The following is an 18,154-nucleotide window of genomic DNA, read 5'->3' as shown; positions in this document are numbered from 1 at the left end:
GGTTCCTGGATCCTCCAGGAGGAGGGTGTGCATGTGTGCAGACACAATGTCCACTCCATAATCAGTAAATTTAAACTTCCATATATTCTTGTGATGATTTGATATAAGAAGACTATTTTTCAGGTATTTTTTTTTCTTATGCTTTTAATTTGGAAGACTGCTTGAAACAAGTAGCTGTCTGTATAATGACAGAATGCGATGAAGAGCAAACACAGCTATTGAAAACCCTCACTGCTGGTATGCAAATGTCATCATATATAGATGCTCATAAAGCTATGTTTTACGCTTCTAAGAAAAATAAAAGGAATATGATTTTTTTGTCTTTTTTCATAAAGGTTACTTTCCATTTGTGTTTAAACATTATGCTTAGATAAAGAATGATAGAATCATTAAGTTTGGAAAAGACCTCCAAGATCATCTGGTCCAACCATCCCCCTACAACCACCGTCACCCACTAAACCATGTCCCTAAGCACCATGTCCAACCCCCAAGGACAGTGATTCCACCACCTCCATGGGCAACTAGTTCCAATGCCTTACTGCTCTTTCTGAGAAGAAATGTCTCCCAATTTCCAACCTGAAAATGATATGACCATTTTGTTTCAGCAGGTTTTGTTATTTATTATGGAAATAACTGCAGTTCTTGATAAACTGCTTGATACAGTAGTATCAAGCTGAATAAGATGGAAAAGTTATGAGAAGAAAATTCTGTATTTGTTCCAGCATAGTAAAAGAGTCAATAATCAATTGAACTTTCCAAATATTTGAATATTTTTTATTTATTTTATTTTTATTTAATTTCTCTGTATTAATAGCAATTCTTTGATAAAAAGGGCAAGGGAAGATAATGAAGTTAAAATCAAAATGTGAAAAATCAGAAGATTTAGAAATAAAAGATGGAATATGAAAATAATCCATTATATTCGTGATTATCTAATATTGATTTAAAGTAAAATGATTCATAAATTTGCGTAAAGAAGCATTATCAACTCTTTAACATTATGGGTTAACTAATGCATAGTAAATAATCCAGTTGAAGTACATTTTCATCTGTAATTTTTAGATAAATTTTAAGGGAGTGGCTATAAAAACATTCATATATATATATATATATATACACACATGATTATATTTAATATTATATTTTATTTTACTAATTCCAGGGCTTACCAGGAGAACATGGGTTACCAGGAAATCCAGGAGTTAAAGGAGAAAAGGTATATTCTAACCATTTCTAATTAAGTTTGACATATTAGAGCATATTAGACTGTCTTCTGAAGAAATGTTCAGTCCACCTGTAGTGCATCTCTCCAGCAGCTTTATGAATTAATTTAGAAATGTACAAGGGGGAACTTCCATCTTCTCCTTGGAGATATTGCAGGCCATTTTGGCAACCCAATTGCTCTTTAGATTCATAACTTAAGAATTATTTCAACAGAGGTTGGGTTGGGCTCTTGAAATAAAAATGTGTCATGCAGAAATACCAGCTCAGGTCCTGACAACATAATAGCATTTTCAGAATAGTGCCCTAACTAGACTAATGTGTAAAATCCTGCTTCACAGCCAGACTTATTAACCTTGGCAGAGCACTAAGGCAGCTATACTGTCTCATATCTGAGCCAAGTCTGGGATCTCTTTATGGCATTGTATTGTGCTGGGTAGACAGCATTTTGGTTGGAATTCAGCTACATCAGCAAGAGTTGCATATGTATACATTTTATGTAGTAAAGGGGAGAAAAGACACTATACAGGCATGCTGTGAGCTGTTTAAAGTGTTATGATATTTATACATCTTGAAACACAAAGGAAATTAATAAAATCCATTAATAGTTTGAAGAAAAGCAAGATGACGAAAAAGCAGAAGAAAATAACGGTGGAATAATGACAAAAAAGTACTATCTTGTAAAACAGGCAATAGTGGAATCAGCAAGAATCACAGAGAATTATGCAGAAGCATGCAAAAGTCAAGAGGACAGTGTAATAAAAGGCACAGATTTACTTATGTAAGCAGGAGAAATTGTAGAGATGTGGACCAAGACATGCTGCATGCATTGAAATGAGAAATTTTAAGTGTGAACAGGAATACAGTGAAGACCAAGGTTTTAGCACGAGCAGGAGGTAACTGGAGAGAGAGGAGGGGGGCAGAGAGAGAGTCTGAAGCTCCTACAATGGAGTAATTGTCAGGGCTTAGTGACAACTTGCATTTTGTGGTGCTGCAGACAAGGAAATATAGATCAGATGCACTGCAGCATGGAAAACTGAGAGAATGCTAGTTACTATTAGGGGTTCTATGGTCTGTGCCTCGTTTTCTGTAACTTTTTGAAAAAATTATTTTTTTGTTAGAAAATTGAAGCCTTTAAATATATTTTCCATCCATACATACATACATACATATCTAGCACTTTCAGGAGTTTGTTGGTACCCGTGAATAATACATTAGGAGAACAATGCACAGGATTTTCCTATCTCTTAAAAGCTGAGGTACTTACAGATGCAGGGAGCTGAATCTCTGTGGAATTAAATGTGAGAAATTTGATAAAACCATGGTCATGATTTTGATAGGCTCACTTGCTTACAATTAGCAGTTATGAAAGGCAGAGCTCTATAAAGTTTTGGGTGTGTTTTTTTTTTGTTGTTGTTGTTGTTTGTTTCATTTTGTTTTTCTTCTCTATTCTTTCTCTCAGTATTGGTACATTCTACGATGATCTTGATAATTTCAGTTTGATTCATTTATCTTGTAGGGGGACTCTGGTGGGATTATGGGACCGCCTGGACATCCAGGTCCAAAAGGTGAGGTGGGGCCTCCTGGACTAAGTCTGCCTGGAACACCAGTAAGTCTGCAATCCGAAAAGACTTTTATGGCTTTTTTTCTTGTAGGGATAATTGTTAAAGTATCTGCATTGCACAATAAAAGTAGTAAGGTCAAGTAATTTTTCAGATAAAATTTCAAACTTGAAATACATATTACAGAGTTATTGTAAGTACATTTAAATATAGTCTAGAAATCCATATTTTTAGTGCAAGGCCCACACATGGTTCTAGTGACAGTGATATTGACAGCAAAGGTGTATGTAAATCTGTCATGGTTTACTTATAAAGGCTGACTAGTTTTGGCAATAAAATTCAGCTAGTCTTTTTGATTTCAAAACAATTTGTTTTTCTTGGTTGTTCTTTTTTTTATTATTATTTTAGGGTCCTATTGGTAGTCCTGGAAACCCAGGTCCACGGGGACCAAAGGTACAAAAAATATATTATTTCTGTTTCTGAAAATATAGGATAAAAGTCTAGTTTATGTTTTCAGACCTGTTGTAACTGAAATCCTTGTGCCCTTCTAGGGAGAAAGAGGACTACCTGGTGTACAAGGAGCCCCTGGGGAGATGGGGCCTCCTGGAATAGGCATTCAGGGATCACCAGTAAGTATCCCAGTACCCAGAATTTGGGCTTCTTGCTGTACATTATTGAGAAACTGCAACAAGTAAATGAATAATAGTAAAAAGCTGTGCCATAAACTCCATTCTGACTCAGTTCCCAGCTCAGCAACTTTACCCTTTATCCAGTCCCAAAAACATCTAGTAGTGTTCACTTAAAAGCAGAAGCCTGGAGAAATGAATCAATGGCTACTTTGCTGACAAGCCAGAAATAGTATTGACACATCTTCCAACTAATTGCATCTGCTTCTAAGCAACAACTTTTTGCAGTTGTCAGCAAAATCCAGCCTGAGCACTGGTACAAGAGAAGAGAGATCTTCTATGCTGTAGATGATGGCATTTTACTGGTACTGGAAAAGGCAAAGAAGTGATGTAGAAAGCTTTGCATCAGTTCCAAGATTTTGCATTTACGGTGACTGCTAATTACATGCTTAGGTCTACTGCTAATAAATGAGAAGCTTACAGTGTCCAGGTACTGTGTCAGGAAATAGTGAAGTTCTGGTTTTTGACAACTTTCCTCATGCATCTCTATGAAGTTTAAATTCAAACATGAAACAAGTTGTTGTAGTTAACCCAGTTAACCTGTAGTTAACATTCATGCTAAATAAATCTTATATAGTAGTAACTGATTCAGTTATTTAGTTTGTTTCCCAGTTTTCTGTATTTCTACTGCCTTTACATAATAGCACCTGTAGTGTCTGCAGATTATTCAGTAAAAAAAATAAATAAATAAATAAAATGGTGGTAGGGATGGTAGATGTTAGCACTCATACTCTGCTGTGGTGAATGGGGTAATTTCTTTTCAGTCCAGGCCAATATACTTGAGCAATACATTTCACTTTATTGACAGAACTCAGATACAGAAAGAAAATGTTTGAGAAAGGGGACTGGAGATTCACATTCAAATTTTAATTTAAGGTAATAAGCCTTACAAATGATTTATTCAAGTACATCTTTTCAAATCTTAATTAAAAACTTGTCTAATTTATATTTAAATATTCTAATTTGTTTTTATTCAACATACTGTCTCTGGTTTCTTGTGAATCTCCTACCTAAATAACATATTTCACCACAGATCATTCTTATTTGCCATTACTTAACCGTAAAAATGCACCTCAGCAAAATCTTGAATTCTCTGATTTGGGCAAAATTAGATCTGGATTTAACAACAAGCCTTAAACAAGTCTTCATTGAAATGTGAACTGAAGTGGTATCCCATATTCAGTATTTTTTGATCAAGTTTATCTCCTTTATCCCAAAAAGTGTGTCTACTGATTATTTGAGATTTTCTTACAGGGTCCTATAGGGCCAACTGGATCAGCAGGTGTTCAGGTAGGATACAATCTTTCTATTTATATATATAAGTTAATTTAGTTTTAATAGGTTTGCAGTAAAAGATAAATATTCTTAAATCCTAAATGACTTTTCCTGCTCTTAGGGCCCCAGGGGACCTCCAGGATTACCAGGAGCTCCAGGTACCCCAGGTATTAATGTAAGTAATTGTATATATAAAGAAAAAAAGTAACATGTCCCTTGTCAGTGTTTAAGGCTACCAGATTTTTAATTTGTTTCTAGGGCACCCCAGGAAGAGATGGAAAGCCAGGACTACCGGGCCCTCCAGGCGATCCTGTATGTATACGTAGAAAGCTTGTACAGTTGCTTTGGTGAGAAAATTTTAAAGGAGCTAAGATCAAGCCTAGAAGTCCAAAAGATTAAATTAATTTGATTATTCAATCAACTTTTCTTTAACTTGATTTTAGTATTGCAGTATAAATTAAACTTATATTGACATTCACAGGATAACACCCTGTTCTCAAGTGTTACCTGAATGTTTGTGTACTAGCATTTCTGCCAGGCTATAACTTGGCAGGTTATTGTACCACTGAGTGTTCCTCAGTATCATAAGAAGTTCTGTATAATACAAATTTTCAGGTGCAGACCTTGTTAAAAGAATGGAGAAGAAAAAAAAAAAAAAAAAAAAAAAAAAAAAAAAGTGTATTCTGAAGCTCATTTTGCTATGCCACAGAAGGAAGATATTAATTTTTGATGAAACTCTGAGAATAGTTAGTCTCTTGTGATACATTCCTTTTAACAATAATGAAAAGTTAAGTGGCTGGTTTAGGGGGAGAAAAGCCATTAAATGAGTCCTGATCCTTCAATACACTTTAGAAGTTAGCATCTCCTCTTGAGTATTATAGCAGTGATTTCTATTTAACAATGTTATGGCTTTACTGATTTTGTGAAGTCCAACACTACAAGATCCATGAAGCCTACACATGCCTCAGGCCAAATAGTACCCTGAGATATCACTGAGTATTCTACATGGGAGTTGGGAGAGTCCCATGTGCATGTTTACAAAGTGGGCATAATGGCAAAACTTCAGTCATTATTCCTGCTCCTGTCTTGAACCCCTACAGCTACTTCAGAGATTTTTAAAAGCAAACTTTTGTTTAGAAACAAATGCTTACAGAGGCTTTTATGATGCCAAACGAAGCTTTATTGATTCCCTGAGCCATTGTTTGAATGTATTCCATAAGCAAAATAAAAATCTGTAGGTGTTTGGAAAAAACTAATTAAAAATAGAGCTTAAAAATAATAAAAACTAAGATCGTTAAACTCACTTGTGATCTTCTTGGTCTAATATGACTTGGTATTTAATCAAAGAGTGTTCTTTTTTTAAATAGATACAGTGTTTGTTTGAGATAAATCAAAACAAAGGAAAATAAAACCTCACATTTGAGCTGTATTATGTCCTTTGGCAAAATCTGTTTCTTGCCAAGACATGAACTTGGCCTTTTCACTGAGCGGGGGCAGAGGCCTCAGTCTGTTTGTTGCTTAAGCTAACAATTCTACAAATACCTGACCATTATACATATTCCTCAGATGCAGAGACTTGCTTCATGTCTTTTGAGTGATTTAAATTTCCAGGTGTCCAGCAACACAAATGTACATGTAAGGCAGGGATTTCCAAACTGGTCTGCAGACTACTGACAGTGTGTGAAGAGCTTAGAAATGCTCCATATCTGCTGCAGGAATGTATTAGGCAATAAAATTAACAGTGCTTGCAGTTAAACATGTAGTGGTACAGGTGCACAGCAGTCCATAAGTATACCTGGGGACTGGAGCAAATCAAGGAATAAACTAACCCCAAAGTCACACAAAGATTTCATATCAGAAAGAATAGTCAGCTTTCTCGGAAAAAGAGACGGGGAACTAGCTGGCATGTATTTGTCGTTGATCATCAGGGATTAGGATGGTGATTCCATTAGGTTGCTCCCATGTTATCATCAGTCAATGCAGCAAACCTTTTCCGGTTGCATGATAGAGTTCTGTCTATGTGGCTGGACCATTTGCCTCATTTAAGTCATGACTACAGCAGCAAATGTTACAGTGCATTAGGAGACATTTGACAGTATCAATAGCTCCACAAAGGACTAAGATCATTGAATAAAAGCAGATCTCTCACTAGCATTGAGCATGAAGATAGAACTTAAGTCATAGAGTCAGAAAGATTGATATATAAATGATTTTTGGTTAGCAATGGACATAAAACCAAGAAAAATGCACTTTAAATGCAATTATTCAAAAGGTGAGTCAAGTCTACTATTTAATCATTTAATAAAAATGAGGCTTTTGAGGAATGAAGAGATCAGAAAGCATACATCATAAAAGGTGAATAGGAGGGGGACTATAGTATAATAGGTCAATTGAAAAAAAGCTTTATTGCTATAAAGATATGAATTATTTTCCTAATTAATTCTAAATACTAATGATAAGAATGATATGAATACAAGAATGCAAGCATTATTTTGATAAGAACCTGGCATGGAATAAATCATTTTCCCATTTCTGGAAGGTTAACTTTCTTGGGAAAGACAGGGAAACAGTGCTGCTATGTATCTTGGCTGGCTTCAAACTTTGAGACTATCCTCATGATGTTTTTATAAGCAAGCAAAAAATGCTCTTGAAGTAACTGCCATATAGCTAAGGCTTATCAAAAAAATATGGTATCAGTGTCTATCAGATCTTGTCAAACTCAGAAAGAGAGGTCTCTCCCATGCCCAGTTCATTTCAGTGTTTTAATTTTATTTGGACAAGTAGATACAAACTCCATAACTGGTCTGGGAAAGATTGCTAGCTCTTTGAAGATAGAATCAAAATCTAAAATTCAGAGACAGTTTGAAGTCAGTAAGATGAAACTTGAGACAGTTGATAATAAAGTCCTTAATAAGAAAAATAAAATCCATAAATAGAGCAGATTCTGGAAGGCCCAGTGCACTGCAAACTAAATGTAAATAAAAAATCTGATGCCACCTCTAAACAGACAGATCTGAATGCTAAAACTCACTATCAGGGGAGTTACTGCCTTTTGCTCTCTTGAAATATTCTTCTCTTTGGACAGAACATATTTAAAGGAAGATGTAGCAAGCAGGAGGCTGGAAAATAAAGGCCATCTTAACAGTTTTAAAAGCCCGGTATATGTCATACACTTATGCAGAATTCAGTGTAAGTAGTTGTGACTTCGCAGTGTGTGTGCAGTTAGACTGGATTAGTTTCTTGTGCAGAGCAGATGAACTGCATGGCACAAACGCAGTAGACTTACTCTCATACGTGGTGTGCCCCGGCAGCTGGATGGTAGGACCCTGTCTTAAAATTGTACAGCTCTATGTCTTAAAATTGTACAGCAGCTAAAATACGGGAATTAGAAAACTTCTCAGCATGCTTTTAAAGGTGACACTGTAAATGGTCTATTCATGATTACACTTAGAAGTGAGTCTATTTACAGTGCTTCTCTTGAAATGGGTTTGACACCCATTGCTATCAACCAACAACCAACCAGCAGTTCTAATATGCTACAAAAGTGCTTACATTGTATTTTTCTTGTAGAAGGTGGAAATTATTGAAACACACTGAAAAAAACAGTACCAAGGTTCTCATGTGTCTAATTTTATTGTATGCCCAGGGCTATTTTTACTTCAGCAAGTGCAGAAGGAAATAAGCATTGGGAATTGAAGTCTATTTGTGAGTGAAACTGATGATAATCAGCTCGATCAGATTTTATGGGGAGTCTTTAAATGTAAGTTTAATGACAACACTTGGAAATCTGAGGATGCAGATATATTGCAGCATAGTGTTAGCCTATTAATTGAACTTTAGATGGGTTGGCTTTAGTATTGGTAGCAATTTGGCTGTGGCAAAATAGAGTTTTGCATTAATTCTTAATGTTTAAATGCAGGACAAAATACTACATGTGTTGCACATGTTTCTGAAGCTGGATTATTTCCAGTATCTGAGATAATTTATTGAAGTTAGCTTTGGCATTTCCACAATTCAGACTGCAGTTCACAGTAGAGTCAAAGCCCAGGAGAAAACAGAAGGAAAACATCAAAAATAATCAGGTGAGAATAGACTGTGAGAATTTCCAATAAGGATGATGTGTTGCTGGTATGCTACAAGAACAACACTGTATGTATTACTATTTGAAATCGGAATTTACTATGTTCTGGAGTTACACTGTTGTCATGTCAATTTTGTTCAAGCTGTAACAAAGAATTACATTGCTAGATTGGGTCAAGAGTGATATTTAACATTTAAAAAACATGTTGAATCTCTGATTTTTATTTGGAGTTTTCATAGAAAAATATTTCAGCCAACGTGTATGTAATCAGCTATCTATGCAGCCATATAAACTTTTGAAAACATGAGTATCTATTAGAATCAGTAGTGTCGAATAAAATATTAACTGCAGTTGCCTTTTAAAATTTCAGATTGCACTGCCACTAGTGGGAGACATGGGTGCTATATTGAAGGTAAACATTTTCAGATGTTATAGAATGAACCACAGAATCATAGCATGGTTTGCGTGGGAAATCTGATCTTTAAGTGTCTTGATCTTTAAATGATCTTTCAAGTGAAACTTGATTTTTAAGTGTCAGCTTAAGTTGACACTTAAAGATCATCTAGTTCCAACCTCCTTGCTGTGGGCTGGGAAATCTTTCACTAGATCAGGTTGCTCAAAGCCCCATCCAACCCGATTTTGAACGGTTCCAGTGATGAGGCAGCCACAACTCTGGGCAGCCTGTTCCAGTGCCTCACTACCCTCGTTATCAAAAAGTTACTTATATCCAGTCTATATTTATCCTCTTTCAGTTATAAAAATAATAGTAGAACACCTCATTTTCAATTTCTGACAATGTTGTACTATCTCTTTTTGAAAGAAATAGTGTCACTATCTCATAAAATGGGTTGAGGTTGGAAAGATAACAATTACCAGTAACAATCAATTAATTATATGTTACCTCCTATAAACTTGATTTCCTTTTGTTGCAACTCTGTGGTCTCACCAAGGAGCTTTGGAAATAATTTAGCTCAAATTCTACATTCAGATATTATTTTACCAAGACTATATCTGTCTTACTTTATTTTAAAATGTATTTTAATAATATATACCATGCCTTCTTTTTTTCCTTATTTCTTCCAAATTTTGTTAGAAAATTTAGTATTAATTTAACTATTAAAACTAAGCTTCTATTACTAACGTAATCTTTTTTGCAAAAATGACTAAATTAGTGTACCTGAATCAGTGAGCATGAGAATGAACGACAGACTTGTCCAGTAGGGATGGTGATAAAGGCAGGAAGGTAAACCAACATGTGTGGTTGCATAGATCAAATCTTCTGCCCTGTCATAAAAATGCTTATTTGTCGTTTCACTTTGTGTTTGTTCCTTAGGGTGATCCTGGCACAAGAGGTCCTCCAGGCATCCCTGGTAGAGAGGGGCCAAAGGTAAGTTTTTGAAGACAGTACTTTACGTTGCTTTGTTGCTTGTTAAAAATAAAAGACTTCTCTGTCTGAGCCCTATTCCTGTAGCATCTGAGAAGCTTAAAAGCTCCAACTATTTTCACAGTTCAGTCCTCTTCCTATGTTAGTGCACCATTCCTCTCTGGAAAGTAAGCTAAACAGCTTGGGAATTGAGTCCCAAGCCAGTATAGCTCTTTTGTATCTTGTGTCAGTTAAGCCTAGATCACATTTAATTATCCAGTTGTGCATTGCCATCTATAGGCTTATTTTAAGTCATTTATTCATGCAGGAATCCTGCAGTGAAGAAAGAAACTTCCCCTATATCCCTCTAGCATGTAACAACTGGATCTTCTGTGGCTTTGCAAATTGTTCCCTGTGGGACTAACTCAGTAGTTCCACTGGGACTTGAAGTTTCACTGAGGTCAATCAAAGTTATGCTTTACTGTAATCAGATCAAATGCCATATGGTCTCGTGTATAGAGCTCTACAATAGTAGAACCTAATTACTTGAAATTACTTGAAAGTAATTACGTGAAAGGATACCTAGTATACTTTCTCCATGTGGACGAGCTCTTTGGCATTCATAAGATGAGACTATCTCCATCAGTCTTTTAGGCTACTTCACCTATTAGCTAAAAACAGTCTTTTCCTTTCATCTCAATGGGAGGCACATTTTAAAACTTATAGATAGTATTTTATTATTTTATTTTTTTTTTAGAGTAGAGCTCTTTTTATTTATTTATTTATTTATTTATTATTTATTTATTTGTTTATTTATTTTAGGCACTTTTGCTGTAAGGGCTTCATGCTATTAAATGTGGGTCACAAAATGCCCTCCATAGCATGAAATTCATTGTTATCTAATAGAAACTACTTGTTTGAATGTTATGTTTTCATAGGGAAGCAAAGGTGAACGTGGATTTCCTGGGCTTGCTGGAGAGAAGGGCGATGAGGTAAAATTAATTCTTTTCTGTAACAATTACTTTCTGACCTGAACCTTAATAAAGATCTAGGCTAAGAATGATGTGTATAGAATAATATTACATTCTTTAAAACAGATTAGATAGTTGTGTATCACAATAAATAGCCCTTGTCTGCAAACTTTCAACAAGATTAAACACTATTATTGAATTAAGTAAAATCTATTTCATATTTGTGTGTTTTTTTTTCTCATTTGTATATTTTAAAGTCTCAAATTTATTTAAATGCTATTTTTTAACAATAGAGCGATAAAAAGGTAAATGCTAAATATTTTCAGAAAATACTTCATATTTTATAAAGTATTTGCTTTCATTGTGTTAGTTCCTATTTAGCATTCACTTTAAAAATTATTCCATTAGGCAAATACTGTGATGGGAACAGTAATAACAGCAATTACTATTAAGTGGAAATCAGAAAATATTTGGAGACTGAATTTAAAATATGTACAGTATTTTGCGTCACATACTGGATTTTTAGAGTTATTTTTATGTCATTACGGGAAGAAAAAAGGCACATAACTTATGGTGCTGAATCCAAAATAGCTGCTATTGCTTTCATTTTAGATTGAACTATTTGCAGTTAACAGCTCAAGAGTAATCTCTGGGGAAAATAAATAAATAAATAAATAACCAAATCAAAAGCTTTTAAGCAGATGAATCTGAGTAAATAAATAATTTTCTCAGTGCCTGTAGCCAACTGAAGGAGGTAAAATAAGTTGTCTTCTAAGAAATGTTTGACGACCACTCTGAAATCCCAAAATACTTAACTGATACCAGTTAAGTATTTGATACTTATATGTTACTAAATAGTATTTTAAAACACATGAGCTGTAATGAGAAAGTAATACATCTTTCATTTGCATGACCTATAGCATATCTCTACAATTCAACCCTAGCAGTCTGAGGCATTAACAAAAAAAAAAGTTAAAATAATTCTGACACTATTTAACTATGGAGAATCAAAAGAGAGATTAGAGGCAATTAAGGTAAGATTATAAGTGTAACCATTTTTTTAAAAGAACTCCAGAATAAGTTAATTCTAATTTTTCTTTTTATTGATTTAGTAGGGTACTGTGCTCTGCTTTTTCACTGTTTGATAGCTGGTTAGGTTCCTTAACTCTGATATTTTCAGTGTTGTTCAATGTTCAATGTCTTTTGATTAGTGTGGTATGAGGGTGCAAGTGAATTTATTTTCAGAAAAATATATAGAAGATATTACAAAGATTTAAAGTTTCAAAGTAACATTATTACAAAGTTACAAAGTACAAAATAGTGCATTTACTTTGATTTTTATGATTTGGTGAGTATCAAAATGAGAAGAGATTCAAATCCCAGCCTGAAGTTCTTCAAAAGAAATAGTGATACACTCATGAATATCAGTATGCTTTCGGATAGCCCTTTAATTTTTCTGTGAAGCTTAGCTCTCTAACATAATATTAATAAACCAAAACTGTTTCATCAAATGAAACATCATGATAAAAGATTTGAATGGAATCCTGTCAGCAGTTCATATGGTGATAATCTAATATTGTGTAGTAAAAATGGTGCCATGCTTAGCACTTCAGTACAGGTTTGTTTGTTAGTCTTTTCTCTCTGGACTAGAAAGGAAGGGCAGTTCCTCAAGTTTCATTTTCTTCAACTGATTTCAGTATTTATAGCAGCTGAAATTTTATTGTGGCCCATGATAAAAGTTCAACAATTACTTTATTTAGAATTAATTTCCTTTTTAAAGCATTCATTTTTTTTCAGGGAAGGGTTTTTCTAATATTAGCAATAAGAATTACAGAAAATGTTCCTTTGGTTTCATAATAATTTTCTGGGTGACTGTGCTATAAGAGTAAAATAATTCAAAATGAGCAGAGAACACATTATCCGTTGGATTGCTGAAAAGCTACAGAAGTAGATCAATGTCCTCAAAGAAAAGGAAATCAATTTCTCTCTCCACCTCCAAATCTTTCTTGATTTATTTCTATCTGAAGCTTTTCCTTCAGACCCTCGCTCAGAGCCCTTTCAGGGCTCCTGACCTCTTTGGTTTTCTGCACTACCCACTCCACAATACCTTCTGTAACACTGTATTTAACAGGAGAAACATGCCTTTTCTGGGGTGATTCCTGTTTTCAGAGGATAGGCACCCAATTCAGATAAAATTAATCACTGTTGGGTGGGGCATTCATTGACTACAGAGGGAATCAAGAGCATTTAGCTTAAATATATACTGTTGTTATACATTATAATATGTTTAATATTATTTTTATATTTATTATTCATTACACATACATATAATGTATATTATTTATATGCTTTATATTATAATATATAGTTTATATTATATAGTATATATTCATTATATATATATTATTATTTGTTGGTATTTGTTTTATAATTATGTATATATAAAACTATATATATATATATATTATATGTAGATTAGATATATGGTTGTTACATGCCTAAAATTTCATCTGACTAAGTCTGGTGGGGCAGAGGAAAGAGTTCAGTGATGTGCAGACTTATCTCAAAACCTACCTGTATTTGCTGTAATAAGTTACATGCCTGTATATTTAGTAAATGGATACCAGAATCTATCAGTTTTCAGTCAGTTGAATAAAATAAAAATAGGAAAGCAGGTCAATAAATACTATGAAAAATACCATGTTTTGTTCTCAAAGCAACAACAACAAAAAAGCATCGTTGCATTTAGATCCCAGAATCCCAGAATTTCTGAGGAGGGAAGGGACCTCTGGAGGTCATATTGTCCAACCCCACTGCTCAAGCAGGGACACCTGGCAGGCTGCCCAGAACCATGTTGAGATGGCTTTTGAAGATCTCCAAGTAGGGAGATCTTTATAATCTCCCAAGGACTCCATGATCTCTCTGGGCAATCTGTGCCAGTGCTCAGTTAACCACACAATAAAGTGTTTCTTAGTGTTCAGAGGGAAACTCCTGTGTTCCAGTTTCTTCCCACTGTCTCTTGTCCTGGCACTGGGCACCAGTGAAAAAAGTCTGTCTCCATCCTCTTTGTAGCCTTACTTAAGGTATTTATAGACATAGATAAGATATCCCCTCAGCCTCTTCTTCTCCAGGCTGAACAGTCCCAGCTCTCCCAGCCTCTCCTCATAGGAGAGGTGCTCCAGTCCCTAGATCATCTTGGTGGCCCTACACTGGACTCTTTCCAATATCTCCAGGTCTCTCCTGTACCTGGTGGGTGCAGCAGTGGACACAGCACTCCAGGTGCAGTTTCAGCAACACTGAGTAGAGGGGAAGGATCACCTCTCTTGACCTGCTGGCATTACCTTGCCTAATGAAGCCAAGTATACCATTACCTTTCTTGGCTGCAAGTGCACATTGCTGCCTTGTGGTCAACTTGGTGTCCACCAGGACTCCCTGGTCCTTTCTTGCGGAACTGTCTTCCAGCTGGATGGCCCCCAACATGTCCTGGTACCTGAGGTTGTTGCTCCCCAGGTGCAATACTTGGCACTTCTTGATGAACTTCATGAGAGTCTCGTCAGTCTTCCCTTCCGCCCTGTCGATAGTATGAGGTACCATTGAGAAGTCTGAGTACATTTTTTTAGTAATAGAAAATTAATCTGTAAGGAAAAGCCAGACAGACTGTTCTTGTTTGCACAATTAAGACCAGGAGATCTGGAGGATATAAGCTAACAATGGAAAACGCTGAAGGATGAATTTTGTGTTTGAGTCAAGCAGTAAGTTGCCTCTAACCTTGTTCAGTAATAATCTCTCAACTACAGGTATATCATTTTTATTCCTAAAATATGAAAGTGTGCTTCGGTATTGTTATAATACTGATGGATGTGCTAAATGTAAGTAGTTTTTGAGACTGTAAGTGTACATGGGAGAAGCAACAGGCATATGCTCTTTTTAATTTTCAGGGCCTTCAAGGTGTTCCTGGACTGCCTGGTGTGCCAGGACCCAGTGGACCGTCTGTAAGTGTGTTCTGTCTTCTATGGTCTAACCTTTCTCTGCAAAGCTTGATGGGATTATCTAGCAAAACTTCTTATTCTTACTTTCTTGTGCCTCTTTGTAGCTTTTAGGAGAGTAACAATAAAATCTTACCCACAGTGGCTCTAAAAGAATAAGCTATGTTGTGAGTTGATATTTCTGAAAATACTGTCATTGTCTGGCCTCAGAGTTGATGTAACTTAAATGCTTTTGGTGTTTTGGCCTTACTAGAGACTCTTTGAGGTTAAAATATGTACGATGGGCAAACTTGGAGTTAATTATGTATTTATACTCCAGTTACTGTAATAATGTTAGTAATAAAAATCTAAAAATATTTCTAACCAGGCGTTATGAAAACATTAAATTCTGAAACCAAGTAATTACAAAGTATGGGAATAAACTAACAATATTTAAAGTCACTGAAAAAAAAATGGTAGTACTGTGAAAACTTGGGTTTTTTTAAAATTTTATTTTCTATGAGGAAATATTAGTGTCATTCTTTGTTCACAGGTTGTTGACAATACTAATGCTTCCCTTCTTTTAGAAATAACACATTTAGGAAGCTTAATGTGAAATATGTAAATTGCCATTTTAGCAGTGAAGCATGATTCTTAGCAGTATCAAGAGATTCTGGTTAAGGTCAGCGCATTTAGTCTTCACAAGGTGAAAATACAACCACAAACACAAGTTTTACCCTTCACAGGGCTTATCAGTAGGACACAGCTGTTGTATCAGACAAAAAAGAAACATTTAAACCTGAAGGAGAAGAGTAATTAGGTTTAAGTGACCTTCAAAAGGTGCAAGTTTTAAAAGCTAGGCTGCAATGCAAATTACAGTGTTTAGTTGTTTCTTAACTGGTATTAACCAATACTGTGTTTGTTGTGCAGGGAGCCACAGGAAGACCTGGGCATCCTGGTCCTGCTGGATCAAAAGGCGAAAAGGTATACCTTCTTTCTAGTTTTCATAGAGATCTGCACAGGCTGTGTAATCCCTTTACTTTCTTACGCTTTGGCTTCTGTTGTTGTTTTGTTTTTTCTTTTCTTGTTGTTTTTAACATAGAATGTAAACGTGAACTTGACATATATTTTCAAATAATTTTTTATTTGTGTCTTAAGTGCTTTCCCCAAACAATGCCATGAAGATGGGCTTGTATTTTGAAGCATAGCCCTGTGGTACATGTAAGATGCAATGTTCTCTGAGTATGACATATTATATAAAATTAAGAAAGTAAAAATACCTTTGTGAAATAGTGTATGACTAGCTACTTGCTCTGCTTCTCATTCTTTTTCCAGTATTTTAGTCAAAAGTAATTGCATACTCTAAAAGTGGTTTGTGAATACGGAAAGTTATCCAGTATATGTATTCTGCAAAAGTATATAAACTTCCTTTATAATTAATTTAGGCTGTTATAGCACTGTTTTTTTAATCAATTTTTTATGAGGTTCTTGATAGTTTCCATTAAAACGAAGATGTCAAATTCATTTCTTGGGCACTTCAGATCAGCCAAATACAGAAGACAAACTGAGTTTGCAAAATACTTTTGGAGATAATTTTTTTTATTATTTATTTTACATGAATATGCTTTTTTGGAGGTTTTTTTTCAGCTTTGGCTTGGACTTTTCCAGGCACAGTGCTGCCACATCAGTCTGTGATCCTGCTAATACTCTACAAAACCTTGACTCTGGTATGACTAAGAAAAAGAAACATTACTTTGTAAAACTGTGAAGTGACTTCAGTATAAAAATGAGTTGAGAACCATCTTCTTCCTGACCATAATAGAAATAATTTACCAAACTAATTTCCTTTTTAAGTAACCCATTGTTAAAAACAAGTTTTTGTTAGTTCCTTGTTTACAATTCCAAAGTACTGAAAAAAGAGTCTGAGAATGCAGGGTTAGGCCAGCTGCTTAAGGCGTGCACATCTCTATTCTTGATTAAGGCCTAATTGTAGCTGCTCTTTACATTATGCATCAGAAAGATCAGGGGAAGCTGGCCTCTTACTATCACGTGAGAATGAGAAAGCCAGTTCTTCTTAAATAGTGTGGTCAAAAAGGGCAGAAGTCAGATCACTGAAAAGTAATGAGCTGAACAACAGCCAGAGTACTTTCCTCCTCCTTCTTTTATCTGGGGACCACATCTAAAAAGTGATCATTTAATAAGCTTTCTAAAAAAGAGCGTTTTTCTCGTTTTGTGAAATACTCTAAATTCTCCGATCTGGAGCTTAACATTTCTAACACTTAGCAGGACTATTTGGAAATTATCCTAATATAATAGTAATTAAATATTGATATATTTCTGGTTGGTTAATTAGTATTGTTGTACGCTCAGCTTGACTTTTCCCACCTTAATAATTTTAAATATGCAGCCTAGGTTTCTCAATGAAGTATGTTTATTAAAATTCAATGAAGTGAGTAAAAAATTCTGGCAGACCTGTTCCAAATTATAGAGAATTTTTAACTGAATCTTAATGATGAGATTTTGAAAAGATCTTGCTTGGGAAATTTGACATTTAAACCTTTGCACATCTATAATGCTCAAAGCGCTCACTAGGGTAAAACTAAGAAACTTTTTTTTTTTTTTCTTAATATGAGCAATTTAGTGCATGTCAGCAGTACAGACTACAGCTACAAGAACCCACAGATAACTATTTTACAGTAAAAACCAAGAAGATATTCATTATAACTCTTAATAAAGATTTTTTCTTACCCACTATGTTCCTGAATAAACTGAACTTCTGAAACTAGGTCATCTTGATTTACCTGTGAATGAACAAACTGAGGATTGATTTTAGCAAAATAATTTACAAACCATAAAATGAATATTAACTTCTATCTGCCAACTGATTAGATTTTTTTATTAACAAGTGTTTTTTCCCTCTTCTGCCTGCTGGTAAATATGGAGCATTTCACAACCCTACTACCACTATTTTGCCATACGGAAGTTACTACACATAAAGCATCAAGTAACTAACAAAATACAAGCTGGTAT

General features: G+C 34.9%; 1 protein-coding gene across 6 annotated transcripts in view; it reads left to right on the top strand.

The window, feature by feature from the left end:
- The window catches only part of COL19A1 (collagen type XIX alpha 1 chain), a 202,462-nt gene that overhangs the window by 152,157 nt on the left and 32,151 nt on the right, over window positions 1–18,154 (top strand). For all 6 annotated transcript variants that reach the window (XM_084284378.1, XM_084284379.1, XM_084284377.1 and 3 more), the window contains 12 exons: window positions 1,163–1,216; window positions 2,741–2,830; window positions 3,192–3,236; window positions 3,335–3,412; window positions 4,724–4,759; window positions 4,866–4,919; window positions 5,003–5,056; window positions 9,196–9,237; window positions 10,159–10,212; window positions 11,127–11,180; window positions 15,098–15,151; window positions 16,055–16,108. In XM_084284378.1, coding sequence (XP_084140504.1) covers window positions 1,163–1,216; window positions 2,741–2,830; window positions 3,192–3,236; window positions 3,335–3,412; window positions 4,724–4,759; window positions 4,866–4,919; window positions 5,003–5,056; window positions 9,196–9,237; window positions 10,159–10,212; window positions 11,127–11,180; window positions 15,098–15,151; window positions 16,055–16,108 — 669 coding nt within the window. The remainder of the gene's footprint in view (window positions 1–1,162; window positions 1,217–2,740; window positions 2,831–3,191; window positions 3,237–3,334; window positions 3,413–4,723; window positions 4,760–4,865; window positions 4,920–5,002; window positions 5,057–9,195; window positions 9,238–10,158; window positions 10,213–11,126; window positions 11,181–15,097; window positions 15,152–16,054; window positions 16,109–18,154) is intronic.

The sequence above is a fragment of the Netta rufina genome (genome assembly GCF_964035555.1).
Source record: "Netta rufina genome assembly, chromosome: 3".
Classification (NCBI taxonomy): Eukaryota; Metazoa; Chordata; class Aves; order Anseriformes; family Anatidae; genus Netta; species Netta rufina.
Note: the sequence above shows the minus strand (reverse complement) of the source record. Positions and strands in the feature narration are given on the sequence as shown.